The sequence below is a fragment of the Schistocerca americana genome, chromosome X, assembly GCF_021461395.2.
Source record: "Schistocerca americana isolate TAMUIC-IGC-003095 chromosome X, iqSchAmer2.1, whole genome shotgun sequence".
NCBI classification, from domain to species: Eukaryota; Metazoa; Arthropoda; class Insecta; order Orthoptera; family Acrididae; genus Schistocerca; species Schistocerca americana.
In genome coordinates this window covers 282,916,536-282,933,577 of record NC_060130.1, presented here as the reverse complement: position 1 = coordinate 282,933,577, position 17,042 = coordinate 282,916,536, and the positions used below count along the sequence as shown (strand labels likewise).

Below are 17,042 nucleotides of genomic sequence, written 5' to 3'. Positions count from 1 at the left end.
GATACCACCCACTCTGACCACGGACTCTCCCCACAGGCACCACCCAGCCACAGCAAGGGCCATCTGGCACGGCGGCTGTTGTCAGGTGTTCTGATGCTCCTAGAAGATAAGCAACCACTCCTTGGCATACATGGGGAGGGAACAGCTCAGTTATCAGTAGTGTGATCCTGTGTTGTCAGGGAGCTCAGCCATATGGGTACATAACAGCCCCACCACACGAACTGCCTACACATGCTGGTGACCTAGCAGGGTGGAAGGGGGCTAGAGTGGGAAGGGAGAGGGGAAGGAAGGGGGGAGAGGAATCCATACTGTAGATGCTTGGGAAGGAGTCCTAAAAAAAAACAGGCAAAAGGAACAAAATTGCAACCACTACAGGAAATTAGGTGGATAGCCAGGTCAACATAAATCAGAGCACCAACAGAGGGGAAAGGAGGTGGCAACAGGGAAGTAGCAAGGATAGAGAGGAATGGGGCAGGGTGAAGGAAATGCTGCCACAGAATGAAGAATGGGTGGGAATAACTCAGGGCCCTGTGTACACCATGCACGAACTCACAAAAGAACTGTGAGCCCCTGGGATGGTGGTTATGTGTTGGTTTAGGATTTTTTAGTGCATCCTTGGAGGCAGAAGGAGCTCCCTGGATTAAAAACTGCTTCATGGTTAACTTGAAGCACAGTCACATATAAATTACAGGATGAAGTTGAACTTCACATGACAACTATACAATGAAGAGCCAAAGAAACTGGTACACCTGCCTAATATCATGTAGGGCTCCCACAAGCACACAGAAGTGCTGCAACATGATGTGGCATGGACTTGACTAATGTCTGATGTGGTGCTGAAGGAAATTGACACCATGAACCCTGCAGGACTGTCCATAAATCTGTAGAGTATAAGGGGATGAAGATCTCTTTTGAATAGCACATTGTAAGGCATCCCAGATATGCTCAATAATGTTCATGCCTGGGGAATTGGTGGCTAGCAGAAGTCAGGTAATCAGACAGGATGCTTATGTACATGTCACCTGTCAGGATTGTACCTAGACGTATCAGGTGTGCCATATCACTCCAATTACACATTCTCCACACCATTAGAGCCTCTACCAGCTTGAACAGTCCCCTGCTGACATGCAGGGGCCATGGATTCATGAGGTTGTCATACCTGTACACGTCCATCCACTCGATACAATTTGAAACAAGACTCATCCAACCGTGCAACATGTTTCCAGTCATCAACAGTCCAATGTCAGTGTTGGTGGGTCCAGGTGAGGTGTAATGCTTTGTGTTGTGTGGTTATAAGGGGTACACAAGTGGGCCTTCGGCTCTGAAAGCCCATATAGGTGATGTTTTGTTGAATGGTTTCCACGCTAACATTTGCCGATGGCCCAGCACTGAAATCTGCAGCAATTTGCGAAAGTGTTGCCTTCTGTCACACTGAATGATCATCTTCAGTCATCATTGGTTTCATTCTTCACTGTACACTTGTGAAATGGTCATACAGGAAAATCCCCACTTCATAACTACCTCGGAGATGCTGTGTCCCATCGTTCATGCACCGACAAAACACCTTGTTCAAACTCACTTAAATCTTGATAACCTGTCATTGTAGCAGCAGTAACCAATCCAACAACTGCACCAAACACTTGTCTTATATAGGCATTGCCGACTGCAGCACCGTATTCTGCCTGTTTACATATATCTGTATTTGAATATGTATGCCTATGCCGGTTTCTTTAGCACTTCAGTGTAGTAGTTAAGAATCAGCTCATTGTAATACACACACACACTGGTTCCTGATGCAAGCTGTCTTCGTATCATGCCATCATTTAAAATAGTGTCCAACAAAACAACGACAGCAGCATACCATTCACTGTGTAATGACTACTCGAGTGCTACACACTGGTACACTGTGTAAGTTGGTAGCAGTTGCAAACCAACATGAAACCTTTCAAAAACCACTGACAAGACTCAACCACAAATATCGCTAATGACAAAATGAGATCAATCATTCCTGGCCAATGCAGCAATGACTAATGAAGGGAGAGATGGAGAGAATACAATCCAACATTCCTGTGTCCTGTGTACAATCCAGTACAAACATTCTGCGGTAAAGCCATTTTCTTTAACATTATACAGATGCTATTTTTATTCATCAGTTTCCTTACTACTGTCTGTAAGATAATAGTCTTACTTAGATCAGTTTATTTCCCTTTAGTTGTATGTATACCATCTGAAATGTTCTTGCATACCACCAGTGGTACTGTCAAGAACCCTTGACTTAAAAGTTTAATTTTTTTTACACCGCCAAGAGACTGTGGACATTAGTATTTGATATACATTTCAACTTTATACATCTAACCATCCTAGAGAAAGAAGCATGTTAACACGTGAATGGAGAGATGGACAACAAAATGATCCTGCAAGGGTTCCTTCCATTTAATTTCAACTGAGGTATAGACTCACAGTAACTATACTACTGCTCCTCTAGTCATCTGGATTTTATCATGTATACTGGTCTTTGCACCATGCAAAAGCTGTCAATAGCTGTTAAAAACTCTTAAACTTTACATGGAACAAATACGAAATTTGAAGTCAGCAAGGAAAGGGAAATCCATTACGGAACATTCGTAACCCACAATTATAGTTACAGAGAAAACATCACAAATGACTGACCCATCATAAATAAGGCTGTTCACAATAAAAGTTGTGATTTAAAGCAGTGAAGTAGGGGAAAAACTGCAAGATGTGCTGTAAGTAATTATCACACTAACTGATCACAAGATTAACAAAAACTTACCGGGAAGAATTCTTTTCATAATTAGCATTCTGACGATCCATTTCATACATTTCAGCTTTTGGAGATTGTTGTCGCAACACTGGGGTTTCCAAGTGTTCATCAGCATCTACATGGTTATTATGTATTCTTGCATTTCCCTGCATTCATAAATAATTCAGTTAAAAAGTTTGAGGGCTGGGACTAGAACTGTGAGAGCAGCTGGAAAGGACTACTTGGAGAATAATGGGAAGGGCCAGGATAATGCAAAGTGTCAAGGAAAGTGAGTATGGGTAAAAAACAGGATAGTGAAGGGAAGGAGATGTAAACAGAGAGACAGTGGTGGAGGTGCTTATGACGGTGACTCAGACTTTGAGGAGGTGCCAAGAACAAAATTGACAGATTTATCTCAGTGAAGATATATCACAATAAAATTGTTATGTAATCTACCCAATTACAAATAGTTATCCTTTTTGTGCTTAATTTTATTGTTCAGATAGCACCATACACATTCCAAGTGAAGTGGTGGATACAAAAATATACTAACATATGCTACATGAATTTTGAGAACTTTTACATAATTGTCAATTAAAGCACAACATTATACAATATATGTAACTGCAGACAGCAGAGTAGACATCATTCAACAGTAATATATGGAAAGAGTACTTGAAAAGCCCCAAAACAATGTGAAAAATTACATTCTTTGTTTTAAGTGCAATTTAATTCCACACAGAACAAAATAAATCCATGGCAAAAATACAGGAGGAGAGGGAGGAAAAATCATATTTACCTGTCGCATGTGACACCTGTTTTCCATTAATTCTGGTTCTTCATAGGGTTCATAGTAACGATCATCCAGTTCTTGGTTGGGTCCCTGTGAAAAGAAAGAGAGAGCAAATTTCCCTAGAAAAAATGACGACTTGAGACAGGAGCTTTGTTTAAAATGAAATGTAAAAGGTTCAGAAATGAATAGTTCAAGACATTACTATCATAAGCAAGGACACAATATGACTGACACAGAGGTCAAGGTAAACAAAAAGCAGCTTTCTGCACAAGGAGTGCACATATTTGTTTGACTAATGAAAGGCATGGGAAGTTCATTACAAAAAAGCTGGCTACATATGTAAAGACATTTAAGAAAAATAGGACCACACTAACAAGAAAAAGTATATTGTTACCATAATACACAGCTTGACAAAAAGTGAAGGGGAAGAGCAAATGAGATGAAACTTCACATGTATGTATAAGATTCACAGATGACATGATGATTCTTGCAGAATATTAACAGAGACTGATTTAAATGCTGAATGACCTGAATGAAGCCTGTGCAACATATGCTACAAAAATAAAAAAGAAGAAAACAAAAGGCGTGGTTATAGGCTTACAGGAAAGAGTGGAGTATAAGTTAGGGATAGAAACTGTATAACAAGTGAGAGCATTCAAGTATTTGGGGAGCTGCATTACTGAAAATATAAAGTGTGAACAGAACATCAAAGTCAGAATGGTGCTGGGGAAAGAGGCACTTCAAAAGCAGGAAAGACTCTTAAGTAATGGTTTGAACACAGACTTATGGAAGTAACTAATGAAATGCCTGATATGGAGTGTGGCCCTGTGTGGAGCAGAAATATAGACTTTGAGAAAGCATGACAAGAGAAGAATTGAAGATTGTAAAATGTGGATATGGTGCAGAACAGAGGTCAACTAGACTGAAAGTCAGGAATGAGGAGATACTGAGAAGAGTGGGAGAAGATTGGAAGATGTTGCTGACATCGATGAATAAGAAGGTAAACTGGGTAGAACACAATCTGAGGTGAGACTTCCTTCTAGTAGAGGCAACTGAAGATTTTATTCTAGGGAAGAGGGGGAAGGGCAGAAGAAGATATCAAGTGTTGGATGGTATCAGTAGACCACAAGGAGGGTACCAAACAAAGAGGAAAGTAGAGGGCAGAGAAGCATGGAGGATTATGAAGTCTAAATCTGCTGAAAGGCAGATAACCTAATGATGATAAGAATTACAGGTGATAGTCCTGCAATATGAAAATGTCTCTCCCACTATTGGTCCCAGTTTAAGGTTAGGACGTGTGGACAATCACTTGCCTTAGGCTCTGATTATAATTTCTGTGGTAGGATGGCATAGGATGCCACTTTAGCCTATCTTGGCAAGGACTTTTTGTGCTATGAAGTTTACTACATGGAAAATGACATAGTCACAATAGCTTTCAAGGTTTACAAAACTCATCTACTACTTTTAGTGCCTCATTTCCTAATATACACTGTTGCAGAAACAATGAAAAAAACACACCAAATTTAAACGAATGCAAACTTTCCAAGTTTAGTGATCTTTTACAGAAGTTTGAAATTTAATGTGGACTTCAATGTGAGATGCTTATAATAGTTTCCACATTGAAACTTTATATCAAAAGTGCTGCAGAAAATCCAAAGAGATTCTGGTCATACATAAAGTATGCCAGCAGCAAGACACAATCAACGCCTTCTCAGCGCAATAGCAAAGGAAGTACTACCAATAACAGTGCTGCTAAAGCAGAGTTACTAAACACAGCCTTCCAAAATTCCTTCACCAAAGAAGATGAAGTAAATATTCCAGAATTTGAATCAAGAACAGCTGCCAACATGAGTAACTTGAAGTAGATATCCTTGGAGTAGTGAAGCAATTTAAATCACATAATAAAAGCAAGTCTTCCAGTCCAGACTGTATACCAATTAGGAACCTTTCAGAGTATGCTGATGCAACAGCTCCATACTTAACAATCGTATACAACAACTCGCTCTATGAAAGATCTGTACCCAAAGACTGGAAAGTTGCACAGGTCACACCAATGTTCAAGAAAGGCAGTAGGAGTAATCCTCTAAATTACAGTCCCACATCATGAACATCAATACGCAGCAGGACTTTGGAACATTTATTGTGCTAGAACACTGTGAATTACCTCGAAGAGAATAGTTTATCAATGCACAGTCAACATGGACTTAGAAAACATCAGTCTTGTGAGACACAACTAGCTCTTTGCCCACACGAAGTTGAGTGCTATTGACAAGGGTTTTCAAACTGTTTCCATATTTTTAGATTTCCAGAAGGCTTTTGACACTCTGCCTCACAAGTGGCTTGCAGTCAGATTGTGTGCTTATGGAATATCATCTCAGTTATATGACTGGATTTGGGATTTCCTGTCAGGTCACAGTGCGTAGTAATTGACAAAGTCACCAAGTAAAACAGAAGTGATTTATAGCATTCCCCAAAGTAGTGTTATAGGCCCTCTGTTGTTCCTTATCTACATAAATGATTTAGGAGACAATCTGAACAGCCGTCTTAGGTTGTTTGCAGATGATGCTGTTATTTATTGTCTAGTAAATTCATCAATAGATTTAACAAATTGCAAAGTGATTTAAGAAAGATATTTGTTTGGTGTGAAATTTGGCAATTGACCCTAAATAACAAAAAGTGTGAAGTCGTGCACATGAGTGTTAAAAGAAATCTGTTAAATTTCAGTTACATGCTAAATCAGTCAAATCTAAAGGCTGTAAATTCAACTAAGTACCTCGGAATTACAATTATGAACAACTTAAATTGGGAAGAACACACAGAAAATGTTGTGGGGAAGGCCAACCAAAGACTGAATTTTATTGGTAGGACACGTACAAGACGCAACATACCTACTAAAGAGGATGCCTACCCTATGCTTGCCCATCCTCTTTTGGAGTACTACTGCAGGTGTGGGATCTTTACCAGATAGGATTACAGGAATACATCGAGAAAGTTCAAAGAAGAGCAGGATGTTTTGTTTTATCAAGAAATAGAGGAGACAGTGTCATTGACATGATGGAGAATTTGGGGTGGACATCATTAAATCAATGGTGTTTCTCACTGCCGCAGAATCTTCTCACAAAATTTCAATCACCAACTTTCTCCTCCGAATGTGTAAATATTTTGGACACCGACCTATATATGGAGAAATGATAAGCATCATAAAATAAGGGAAATCAGAGCTCACACAGAAAAATATAGATGTTCATTTCTTCAGCACGCTATTTGAGATTAGAAAAATAAAGAATTATTGCATAGGTGATTTGATGGACCCTCTGCCAGGCACTTAAGTGTGATTTGCACAGTATCAATGTAGATGCTCTCTACATTTACTTCCTCTTCCCTTTTCATAACATTGTCTTCTAATTTCTTTCCTTTGTGTCGTCCATCTATACAACCCCTCCACTTTTCAGTCTTGCCCTTCTTGGATTAGTACTGGTTTGTCATCTGCGCTCTTGATATTCATACAGCTGATATTCTATTCTTCAATGATTTCTTTAATTTTCCTGTACATCGCATCTATCTTCCCCATAGTCAACCATGTTACTATCACTTTGCATTTCTACTCTAGCCATTCGTGCCTTGCCATTCTGCACTTCTTGTCAGTCTCATTCCTTAACCACCTGTATTCACTTATGCCTAATACACTTGCAGTAGTCTTTTTATGTCTGCAAAGTTGTCTGCCAGGTCATTACTATACAACATGAACATCGAGAGGCCCATCTCACTTCCCTGCGGTACAGCTGAAATTGCTTCTTAATCCAATCATAAATCTTTAAATATGTCTGCTTGTGTCTGTATATGTGTGGATGGATATGTGTGTGTGTGCGCGCGCGCGAGTGTATACCCGTCCTTTTTTCCCCCTAAGGTAAGTCTTTCCGCTCCCTTAAAACCCACATCCTTTCGTCTTTCACTCTCCTTCCTTCTTTCCTGATGTGGCAACAGTTTGTCGCAAAAGCTTGAATTTTGTGTGTATGTTTGTGTTTGTTTGTGTGTCTGTCGACCTGCCAGCACTTTCATTTGGTAAGTCACATCATCTTTGTTTTTAGATATATTCAATCATAAATTTTGTTTGATACCTGATCAGACTTTTGTTAACAAGCATAGATGGGAATCGCGAAATACTACGTCAAAACAATATTGCTGATCCATTGCTTTCATGATGTCATGTCACAAGAATGCGAGTTGGGTTTTGCTTGACCAGTGTTTTCATAATTATTCATGTGTGTGACAAGCAGGTGGTCATTCAGTTCAAGACACCTTGTGTGTCTGAGCTCAGCATATGTTTCAAGATTCCACAAAAGGTTGATGTCAAAAATATTGGACGGTACTTTGATGGCTCACTTCTGCTACTCTACTTGGAGATGGGTGTCACTTGTGCATTCTTCTAATCCATGGACTCAGTTTTCTGTTGAAGGAATCTACAGGGTATTTTGGTTGAAGAGGAACTAAGTCAAGTCACAAATTCTGAATAGAATCTGATATGGATTTGATCAAGTCCTGCAGCTGTGTTAAGTTTTAGTAGTTCCAACTGTTTCTCAATATCTCTGACAGAAACATATGTACCAATCATCTTCACAGTGGCACAAGAATTAAACAGGAGCAATTAGTATGCCTGGATTTCCTTTCATATAAGGATGTTTGAAAGTACAGTTCACTATTCCTGCATTTGCTTCACTACGCTCGTATTTAGTTTTTGTATCATCCGTGAGTGCCTGGACATTAACATTGGTGCCATGGACAGCATTTACTTATGACCAGAATTTCTTTGGGTTTTGTGACAGTTTCTTGTCTGCTGTGACAAATACACCTTATCTGTTTTCCACTGGTCTACCCTTTTGACATACATTAAGATTTACCCCAGAAATTCTCCCTGCTGTCAGTCTCAGGTTTTAACCAGCTTTCTGTACCAAGGACTATGTGAGCTTTACATCTTTTTAGTAGTACTTAAGACACTGGAACTTTGATGTGAAATATTCTGCATTTATCACTAGGATTTTCATAGTCTCATCCATGTGAAGCATTTCTTTGGGCCTTACAGTAATACTTTGGGGTCTCCTACAGCTATTATTGTTAGGAATGGATGGAGAGTCACCAAATCAAAGAATTCCTTGCATGCACCGAACACACAGTAAAAATCCTGAATGGCAGCTTTCGATATGTAGCACACACTTCACAGCTTAACTTATCAAATAACCTTCAAAGTCTCTGTTACAATCCTGCCATTCAATTCAGAACCAGGCAGCCATGATCAGATTTGAGCAAAATGCTCCAAATTTTGAGTTCTGATGAAAGTCTGTAAGCAAGACTGGTCTTCCTGCCTGTGGCCGGAATGATTCAACAATGATCTCAGGGCCCACATGAAAGGTATAGTCTGCTCTGTTCCAATGTGCACCACACCCAGTTCCCTCCCTTCAACATACTCAGTGTGTCATTGAGTGCACAAACTGATCCTTCCCATACTTTTCTGCAATTTCTCTAAGGAGTAACATTAATTGATAAAAGTTCAAACTGACTGATACAGGACACAGCAGGCTTTTCAACAGGTGCGATGTGTGACACTGTCTCAATTTCAATTTCAGTGGCAGACAGCACCTGATACCTGTTGCTAAGGGGTATGGGTGTAGTACCTTGAGTACACCTTGTCGCTGCCTCCCCTGTGCAAGGACCATAGACCTACCACTGACATGTCACTCATAGTTAAGTCAACTGGAGGTGATAGGTCATTTATTTCCTGGAGAGGAGACAGTGTCCACAAGAGATGATAATATTTTAGGTACTTTTGCTATCTCTGGTATACCTCTCTTGGTAGCTCACCCAACACATTCATTAGCCACAGCCTCAAATCACTTGATGAGAACCAGGGTAGTTACAGTTGCTTATGGGTAGCAACTAACACATACCTTACCCAAGAACTAATTCATGGCAGAGCTGCATTGTTGCTGGTGCAATATTTTTATTAACAGTCAACAAACAACTATAAAACAGACTTCCTGATTCTATTTTCGTTTCTGGATCTGTTAACAATACACTGATTACAAGTTACCTTTAAGAATGAAACAATTAACACCCTAGAAAGTTATTTTCTGTTATAGTAAGAGAAAAACCTGAGATAAAAGTTACCGAGTCTCTGGAGGTGCTTGAAACTTCAAGTCTTTATGCTCAGTAGCAAACTCAAAAACAGTGGAAACTTACTGAACTGCCATTGAAAGGGGAACTAAATGGAACATAAAACGATATTTTTAATATGTACAGATACACACCATTACACTACAGCAGTAGACTTCAAAAGAGCAATGTTTATGTCACTATCCCCAACTTCCAAAAACTTCTTTAGAAAAAAGTCGTCTACAACACGAAAAGGTGGAACTATATGACTAATTACTGAATCACCTACACTGCTATTAAAGGAAAACAATCTTCAAAACAAGATACTTTTGCCAAAATTTGTAAAATACACAACTGTAGCTGATCACGGTGGATTTACTATGAAATACAGTATAAATGAGATCCATCAACTACTGAAAATTCTCAGACAAATTTCCTTATTGACACAGATATATAATGAAATTAAGGATGATGATTTAACCCTTTTGTGGCTGCTAGAGCCAAACATCCTATCTGCTTGGCCTGCCAACAATGATAAATGTATTGCCCACCTGACTCAGCCAAAGACCACTGCAGGTTGTGGCCACTGAAGGCTGATCTCACAGTCCAGCACACATAGAACCACTCTTCAACAATATTCTTTGTAAAATCAATATTGCACTGTATGGGCACTGTGGCTGCCATTAATTAACCACGAAAGAGTGTTTCAAAACAAGTCTATGCTTTCTGTTACAAATTTATTCTGGGCTGATAAAAGTTGTTTTCGGATAATGACATGAGCTTTTTATTTACAATTGGAAAACTCTGTAACTTGAGAATTACACTACCAATAAATGTGTTTATAATGTACTAAAATTTCATTGACAATGGACAAATATGTTTCAAGGTATATTGTTTAAAGCGACCAGTTCCTAGTGAAGACACCAAATACTCGGGCATCTTTTGTTGCGCGTGGCAGCGAGTATTGTTGAGAAACTGCATGTATTTTGTTGCATTGTTCACCTTTTAAAACACCTGATACATCAGTCCTGAAGAGTAACCTATGCCCTTTCAGATTATGTGTGTTTGTATTGTGAGTACATTGTATATTAGGAAGTGAAATTTCACATGTTTGCCAGTGCATGTCAATTGCTGTTATGCATGACAGTGAGTGTTGCAAAGACACTGCAAATAATTTGCTGTAGTGTTCACTTTATGAAAAATCTGATACTCCTGAAGAACAATCCATATTCTTTCAGATTATATATGTTTGTACAATGTGTACTTTTCAGGTTAGGAAATCAAATTTAATTTGCTTGGCTCATGGCTCCTTTTGCTGGTATGCATGGCAGCGAGTGTTGCTGAGGAACTTCATGTAGTGTGTTACAATGTTCACTTTTTGCAAAATCTGGTATGTCAGTTCATTAGGACACTTCTTGCCCCCTCAGATTATATATGTTTGTGTCTTTTGGTTTGTGTAGGTTAGCAAATCAAATTGCATCTAATAGATTGTCTCTTAAGCTGAAAGGAACCAAGATCAGGTGAAAGTAGTTGTGCTTTCAGACAAGAAGAGCTGATAATAACAGCATTGGTGGGTACATTAAAACACAGACAACATCGATTTGCTATTCTATAGTGCATGTTTATCTATTGTTCCCGCACCCAGGCATATGCCAGTGCCCTTAACTATCATGCCTTCCCACCTACTGGGTGTAAATCAATGCCTGTAGCAGACATGTATGGCCAGAGCCGCGAAAGGGTTATGGTGACACTACTGCCAAAATGTGTAGAAAACACAAATGTCACTTCCAAATTATGTTCCTTGTGGCATTCACAATTTGAAAATACATAATAGTATCATAACTCATGCATGTGCCATGAACTATCAGTTAAAGTTAATGAGAAAAGAACACAAACTGCACATTTCAATCATATGTAAAGTGTTAGGATCTATATGTTCAAAGCAAATTTTGCACATGGCCTCACTCATAAGCAAGGTAAATGACAGATGTCACCTTAATACAGTGTGATAAAGCTAAAACCGGTCACATCAAATACATCCAAAATGATTACATATACACAGGTGTGTTTTTTCACTATTTGATAACAGACAGTGTTTCTAATGCCCATAAGTAACTTTTAACATTTATAGCTGTCAAATTATAACACTAACATCTTTTACTTCTTCTGTGGCATCTGGAAGAGACTACAAAGAGGACTTTAGTGAAATAGCAGGTATGGAACTTAATCAAACAGTAACAAGATAACAGCTTTGCAAGGCACTATCCCACCATCAGAAAAAGAGGTGCGGGAACTTCTGTCCTACAGTACCACTTACAGGCAAACTCATTAGTCTGATATGGTTTGTGTGTTTATTTGTGGTTTCTACATCAACATACATACTTTGCAAACCACTGTGAAATTCACAGCAGAGAGTACTTAGTATGGTATTATACAGGGTAAATCACCTAAAACTTGTACTCCAAAATTGTGTAAATCAAAAGTGCTATTGATGTGCAGTATTCACAGAATGGCTTGGTAGTTTGGGGCTCATGTTGTTTGCCAATCAACATACCATAACAATACTTAGAAAGCATATTTTTTGTGCAAACATACACTTTTGAAACAGAACAATGCCTACTGACATTAAAAAATTAAAGGCAGGGTAAATTAGAATGTCAGTGATGTTTGTTGCAGGAGTCTAGTGTGATTCATTTATGAGTTATCATATTTTGAAAAGTTCACACACTGACACTTGTACAGTAATTGTGGTAGCACACACTAGAGAACAACACAAGTGCATATGCCAGTTATGTGGATTCTCACCACTAATGAGACAACTGATCACCACAGGCTGTGTTCAAAATGACCACTGGCAGTGGCAATACACATTTCCAGTCTGGTATGGAGTGACTGTTACAAATGTGCTTGCGTTTCAGTGGAGATGTCTGAGCAGGCTGCACTAATATGTCATTGTGTATCATTTGGTGTAGTTGGTATGTCCTTGGAGACAGTGTCTTTCAGCTTACCTCACAGAAAAAAGTTAACAGGTGTCAAATCTGGGGAATGGGCTGGCCAATGTACAGGCCCTCTGCATCCAATCCAATGAACTGGAAACAATTCGTGAAGACCTGCTGTAATATCTCACACACTACGGGCTGGACAGTCATCCTGTTGGAACCACAGATTCCTCCTAGTCGTCAGAGTAATGTCTTCTGGCATTCATGGAAGATGGTCTGTTAGGAGGCTGCAATATTTGTGCTTGTTCAATGTTCCGGCACCGAGCGAGGTGGCGCAGTGGTTAGCACACTGGACTCGCATTCGGGAGGACAACGGTTCAATCCCGCGTCCGGCCATCCTGATTTAGGTTTTCCGTGATTTCCCTAAATCGCTCCAGGCAAATGTCGGGATGGTTCCTTTGAAAGGGCATGGCCGACTTCCTTCCCCATCCTTCCCTAATCCGATGAGACTGGTGACCTCGCTGTTTGGTCTCTTCCCCCAAACAATCCAATCCAATGTTCCGGCTATGAAATATGAGCCTATGAGCTGGTGCTTCACTATCCCACACCACACATTTACACTCCATGGACGATGATGCTCCACGACATAGCCAACAGGGATTGTCAGCAGGTCAAGAATAAATGTTTCTGTGGTTCACCTGGGCATGATTGGTAAATGTGGCTTCACCGCTAAACAAAATACATGATACAGCTGGAGTATCATGTCTTAATGCCCATGTACAGAAGTTAACATGATCCTCAATCATTTCCATGCAGCTCTTCATGGAGAGAGATGTGCTAGGGATGGAACCTATGTCGATGGGACCGAGCGAGGTGGCGCAGTGGTTAGCACACTGGACTCGCATTCGGGAGGACGACGGTTCAATCCTGTCTCCAGCCATCCTGATTTAGGTTTTCCGTGATTTCCCTAAATCGCTTCAGGCAAATGCCGGGATGGTTCCTTTGAAAGGGCACGGCCGATTTCCTTCCCAATCCTTCCCTAACGCGAGCATGAGCTCCGTCTCTAATGACCTCGTTGTCGACGGGACGTTAAACACTAACCACCACCACCTATGTCGATGGAGAATGTGTAGGACACTTTCCTGATTCATACCACTTCCTCATGTGCCTATGTGGGAGCTAACACAGGGATCAACTACAACAGCAGCAGGAACATTAATTTCCCCCTCTTCTGTTCCTTCTGTTACATTGTCTATGTGTTACATGACCACTTTCACATAACTAGTTGGAGAGATTGATAAATAATTGCCGAGATGGTCAACGTCTATTGGTATACACTGCCATATACACCATACAAGAACAAATTTTATTCTTCCTACACTCTCCATGTACCATAAGAATGTTGGCTTTTTCTGCATTGGTAAGTCCAATCATCCACTCACGACCTACTACTTGGACTGCCACATGCTAACGCACTAGCAAGTAACGATGCACTCAAGGAACATCAAGGAACACAGAAGCACACTGTAAGCAAACATAGCAATATTGTACCTAGCAACCACACAGGTTGAATGGTACCAACAAGTGTTGGTGTGGAAACTTTTCAAAATACGATATCTCATAAATGACTTGCACTTGAATCCTGCAACAAACATCACTGACATTCGAATTTACCCCAGTTTTAGTTTGTTAATGTCAGTAGACATTGTTCCATTTAAAACAGTGTATGTTTTCACAAAAAATATGCTTTGTAAGTATTACAATCTGTTTATTGGCTTACAATATGAGCCCCCTGACTACCTATCCATTACGTGAAAACAGCATATGAATAGCCCTTTCTGCAAGTTTTAGATGATTCACCCTGTATATATGGATTTCTTCCTTTTTCTATAACCAATGGGGCTTAGGACAAAAAATAACTTAAATGCCTCTGTGCATGCTGCAGTTAGTCTAATCTTGCCTTTATGACCCATACATGAGTGATAAACAGTGAGATGAAGCACATTTCCAGATGCTTCATTTAATACTGTTTCTGGAGACTTTTTAAGAAGACTTTTGTGGGATAGCTGGCATGAACATTTCCATGGTGCTATCTCATGTGACACACAAACCTGTGACCTTTCATGTTGCCCTTCTTTGTATATATTCAGTATCTACTGTTAGTCCTACCTGGTATGGGTTACATGCACATGCACACAGTGATATTCTAAGATTTAACAAACAAGTGACTTGTAAGCAAGTCTCTTTTGTAGACAAGCTACATTTTCCCAATATCCTGCCAATGAACTGAGATCTGCCACCTGCCTTGTCTACATCTGGGCCTATATAGGCCCATTCCATATAGTTTGTTAAACCCAGGTATTTGTATGAGTTACTTGATTCCAGCTGTGACTCACTGACACTGTTTTTTTTTTTTTTTTTTTTTTTTCATTATGTGAAGTACACAATTCCATTTAACATTTAAAACATGTTTCCAATCTTTTTTTCCCCTCTTCATCATACGTATTTCCATCATTTGCAAAACATCAGAGGTTGTTATTAATATCGTGTGCCAGGCCATTAACATACAAAATGAATAACAAGGTTCCATAAATACTCCCCTCAAGGCACACCTGACATTACTTCTACTTCTGTCAATGATTCTCCACCGAAGATAACATGGTGTATCCTCCTTAACAAGAAATCCTCAATTCAGTCACAAATCTTGTTTGATACACCACATAACAGCACCTTTCTCAGTAATTGTTGGTCTGATGTTGAGTTAAATGCTTTTCAGATGTCAAGAAATCCTGCATCCACACAACTGCCTTCACCTGTGGCTTTTTGGATGTCATGTGGGAAAACTGCAAGTTGAATTTCAAATGATCTATGTTTTTGGAATTGTGATTACTCTTTTTTTCAATTATATCATCTAGATTACTTAATATATTTCTTTATTATTATGCTGTTTTGGCTACTGTCATAAGCAGAGCAAAAATTAGAACTTGTAAAACAAGCTTCAGTGATAGCATAGAAAATTTATGCTAATTTGGTCAGATTAGACATAGGTTTCTGATACTGACACTGAACTGATACTGACACTGAACCTTACTGTGAAAGTTCTAGGAATTTATCTGATGATGCAGTAGGTAAAACACCATAATGCATAAAGAAATGCACAACATAATCTATATGGTTTTATCCACAAAATATCTACAACGATCACAGACATATACAGGAAATTTATTTCAGTTATTAATAAGGAGGTCATTCTGTCTGAGATACCTCACTACGTTCAAGCTTATAATACAAGGTGTCAGGAGGAATGGTCAGTATTGAGGGGTATGACAGGAATGCTCATTTGAAGGAAAGGACTTCCCCATTCCAAATGGTTTCTAAGGTGGAACACATGTAATATACACACTTGTTTTCATGCTAGTGGTGCACATGTTTGTGACTTACCAATCCAACCTCCTTGACATTTTATTCTAGCCCAACCTGTTTGCTTTGGATGTCTTTCTGTCATTCAATTAGCCTACTGAATGTGCAATTGTCCATGGTGTGTTGTGAGTGAAGTAGTGCAAGGGACTTAGAATGTATCAGAGAGAAGCATCAGTTAACTGTGTTTGTACACATGCTGGCAAAAATACTACACATCTACACTAATTAATAATATGCAGATATGATTTATATTTACAGCTTCTGTGATGGTGGTACTCCTGCTGCTGTCTAAGAATACTGTCAGAGCTTTCCAACAGATCGAATTCCTCATCATATAGTGTTCATCTGAGTTTTTAGCTCACTGACTGAAATGGGTATTTTCTCAAGTTACTATTTTTCTTCTAAACATGTAGTTCAACAATATGTGCAGGAATAGTAACAAATTGTTGAAATGGTGTAGCAAAGTCCTACTATCAGCACATAGTGACATTCTGCACGTGTCAATGTCCTACGAACGTGTGTATGGTGAACATTACTTGCACCCATTTCACATACAGCCTGTCCTCAATCTTCACATTGACTACATTGGTACATGAAGTTTGCCACTGGTTAAATGACAATAATCATTTGCTTCCATTAATACTGTTCGCTGATCAAGCCACATTTGCACAGTATGGAATCAACAACACATGTAATAATCATTTATGGCAACAGGAAAATTCACACACTACAGTGGAAACCAATTTCTAAGTACATTTTTCAATCAATATTTGGTGCAGCATGATCAGTAACATACTGATAGGTCCTGTCATTTTCAAAGAGAGAATGACGGGACAGAATTATTTGCATTTCTTGCAAAATTTGTTTGTTGAAACCTTGGGGACATGCCTTTGGCCACGTGAACTGCAATGTATTTCCAGCATGACGGTGCCCCTAGACATCTTATCAGAAATAAGAGAGGACACCTCAACCACACTTA

The 17,042-nt window shown here is 39.4% G+C and overlaps 1 protein-coding gene across 1 annotated transcript in view; it reads right to left on the bottom strand.

The window, feature by feature from the left end:
• LOC124555650 overlaps positions 1-17,042 on the bottom strand; it is a 302,716-nt gene that overhangs the window by 121,940 nt on the left and 163,734 nt on the right. Inside the window, exons 5-6 of the mRNA XM_047129634.1 lie at positions 3,564-3,647; positions 2,795-2,931 (exon numbers count right to left, since the gene is read on the bottom strand). Coding sequence (XP_046985590.1) covers positions 2,795-2,931; positions 3,564-3,647 — 221 coding nt within the window. The remainder of the gene's footprint in view (positions 1-2,794; positions 2,932-3,563; positions 3,648-17,042) is intronic.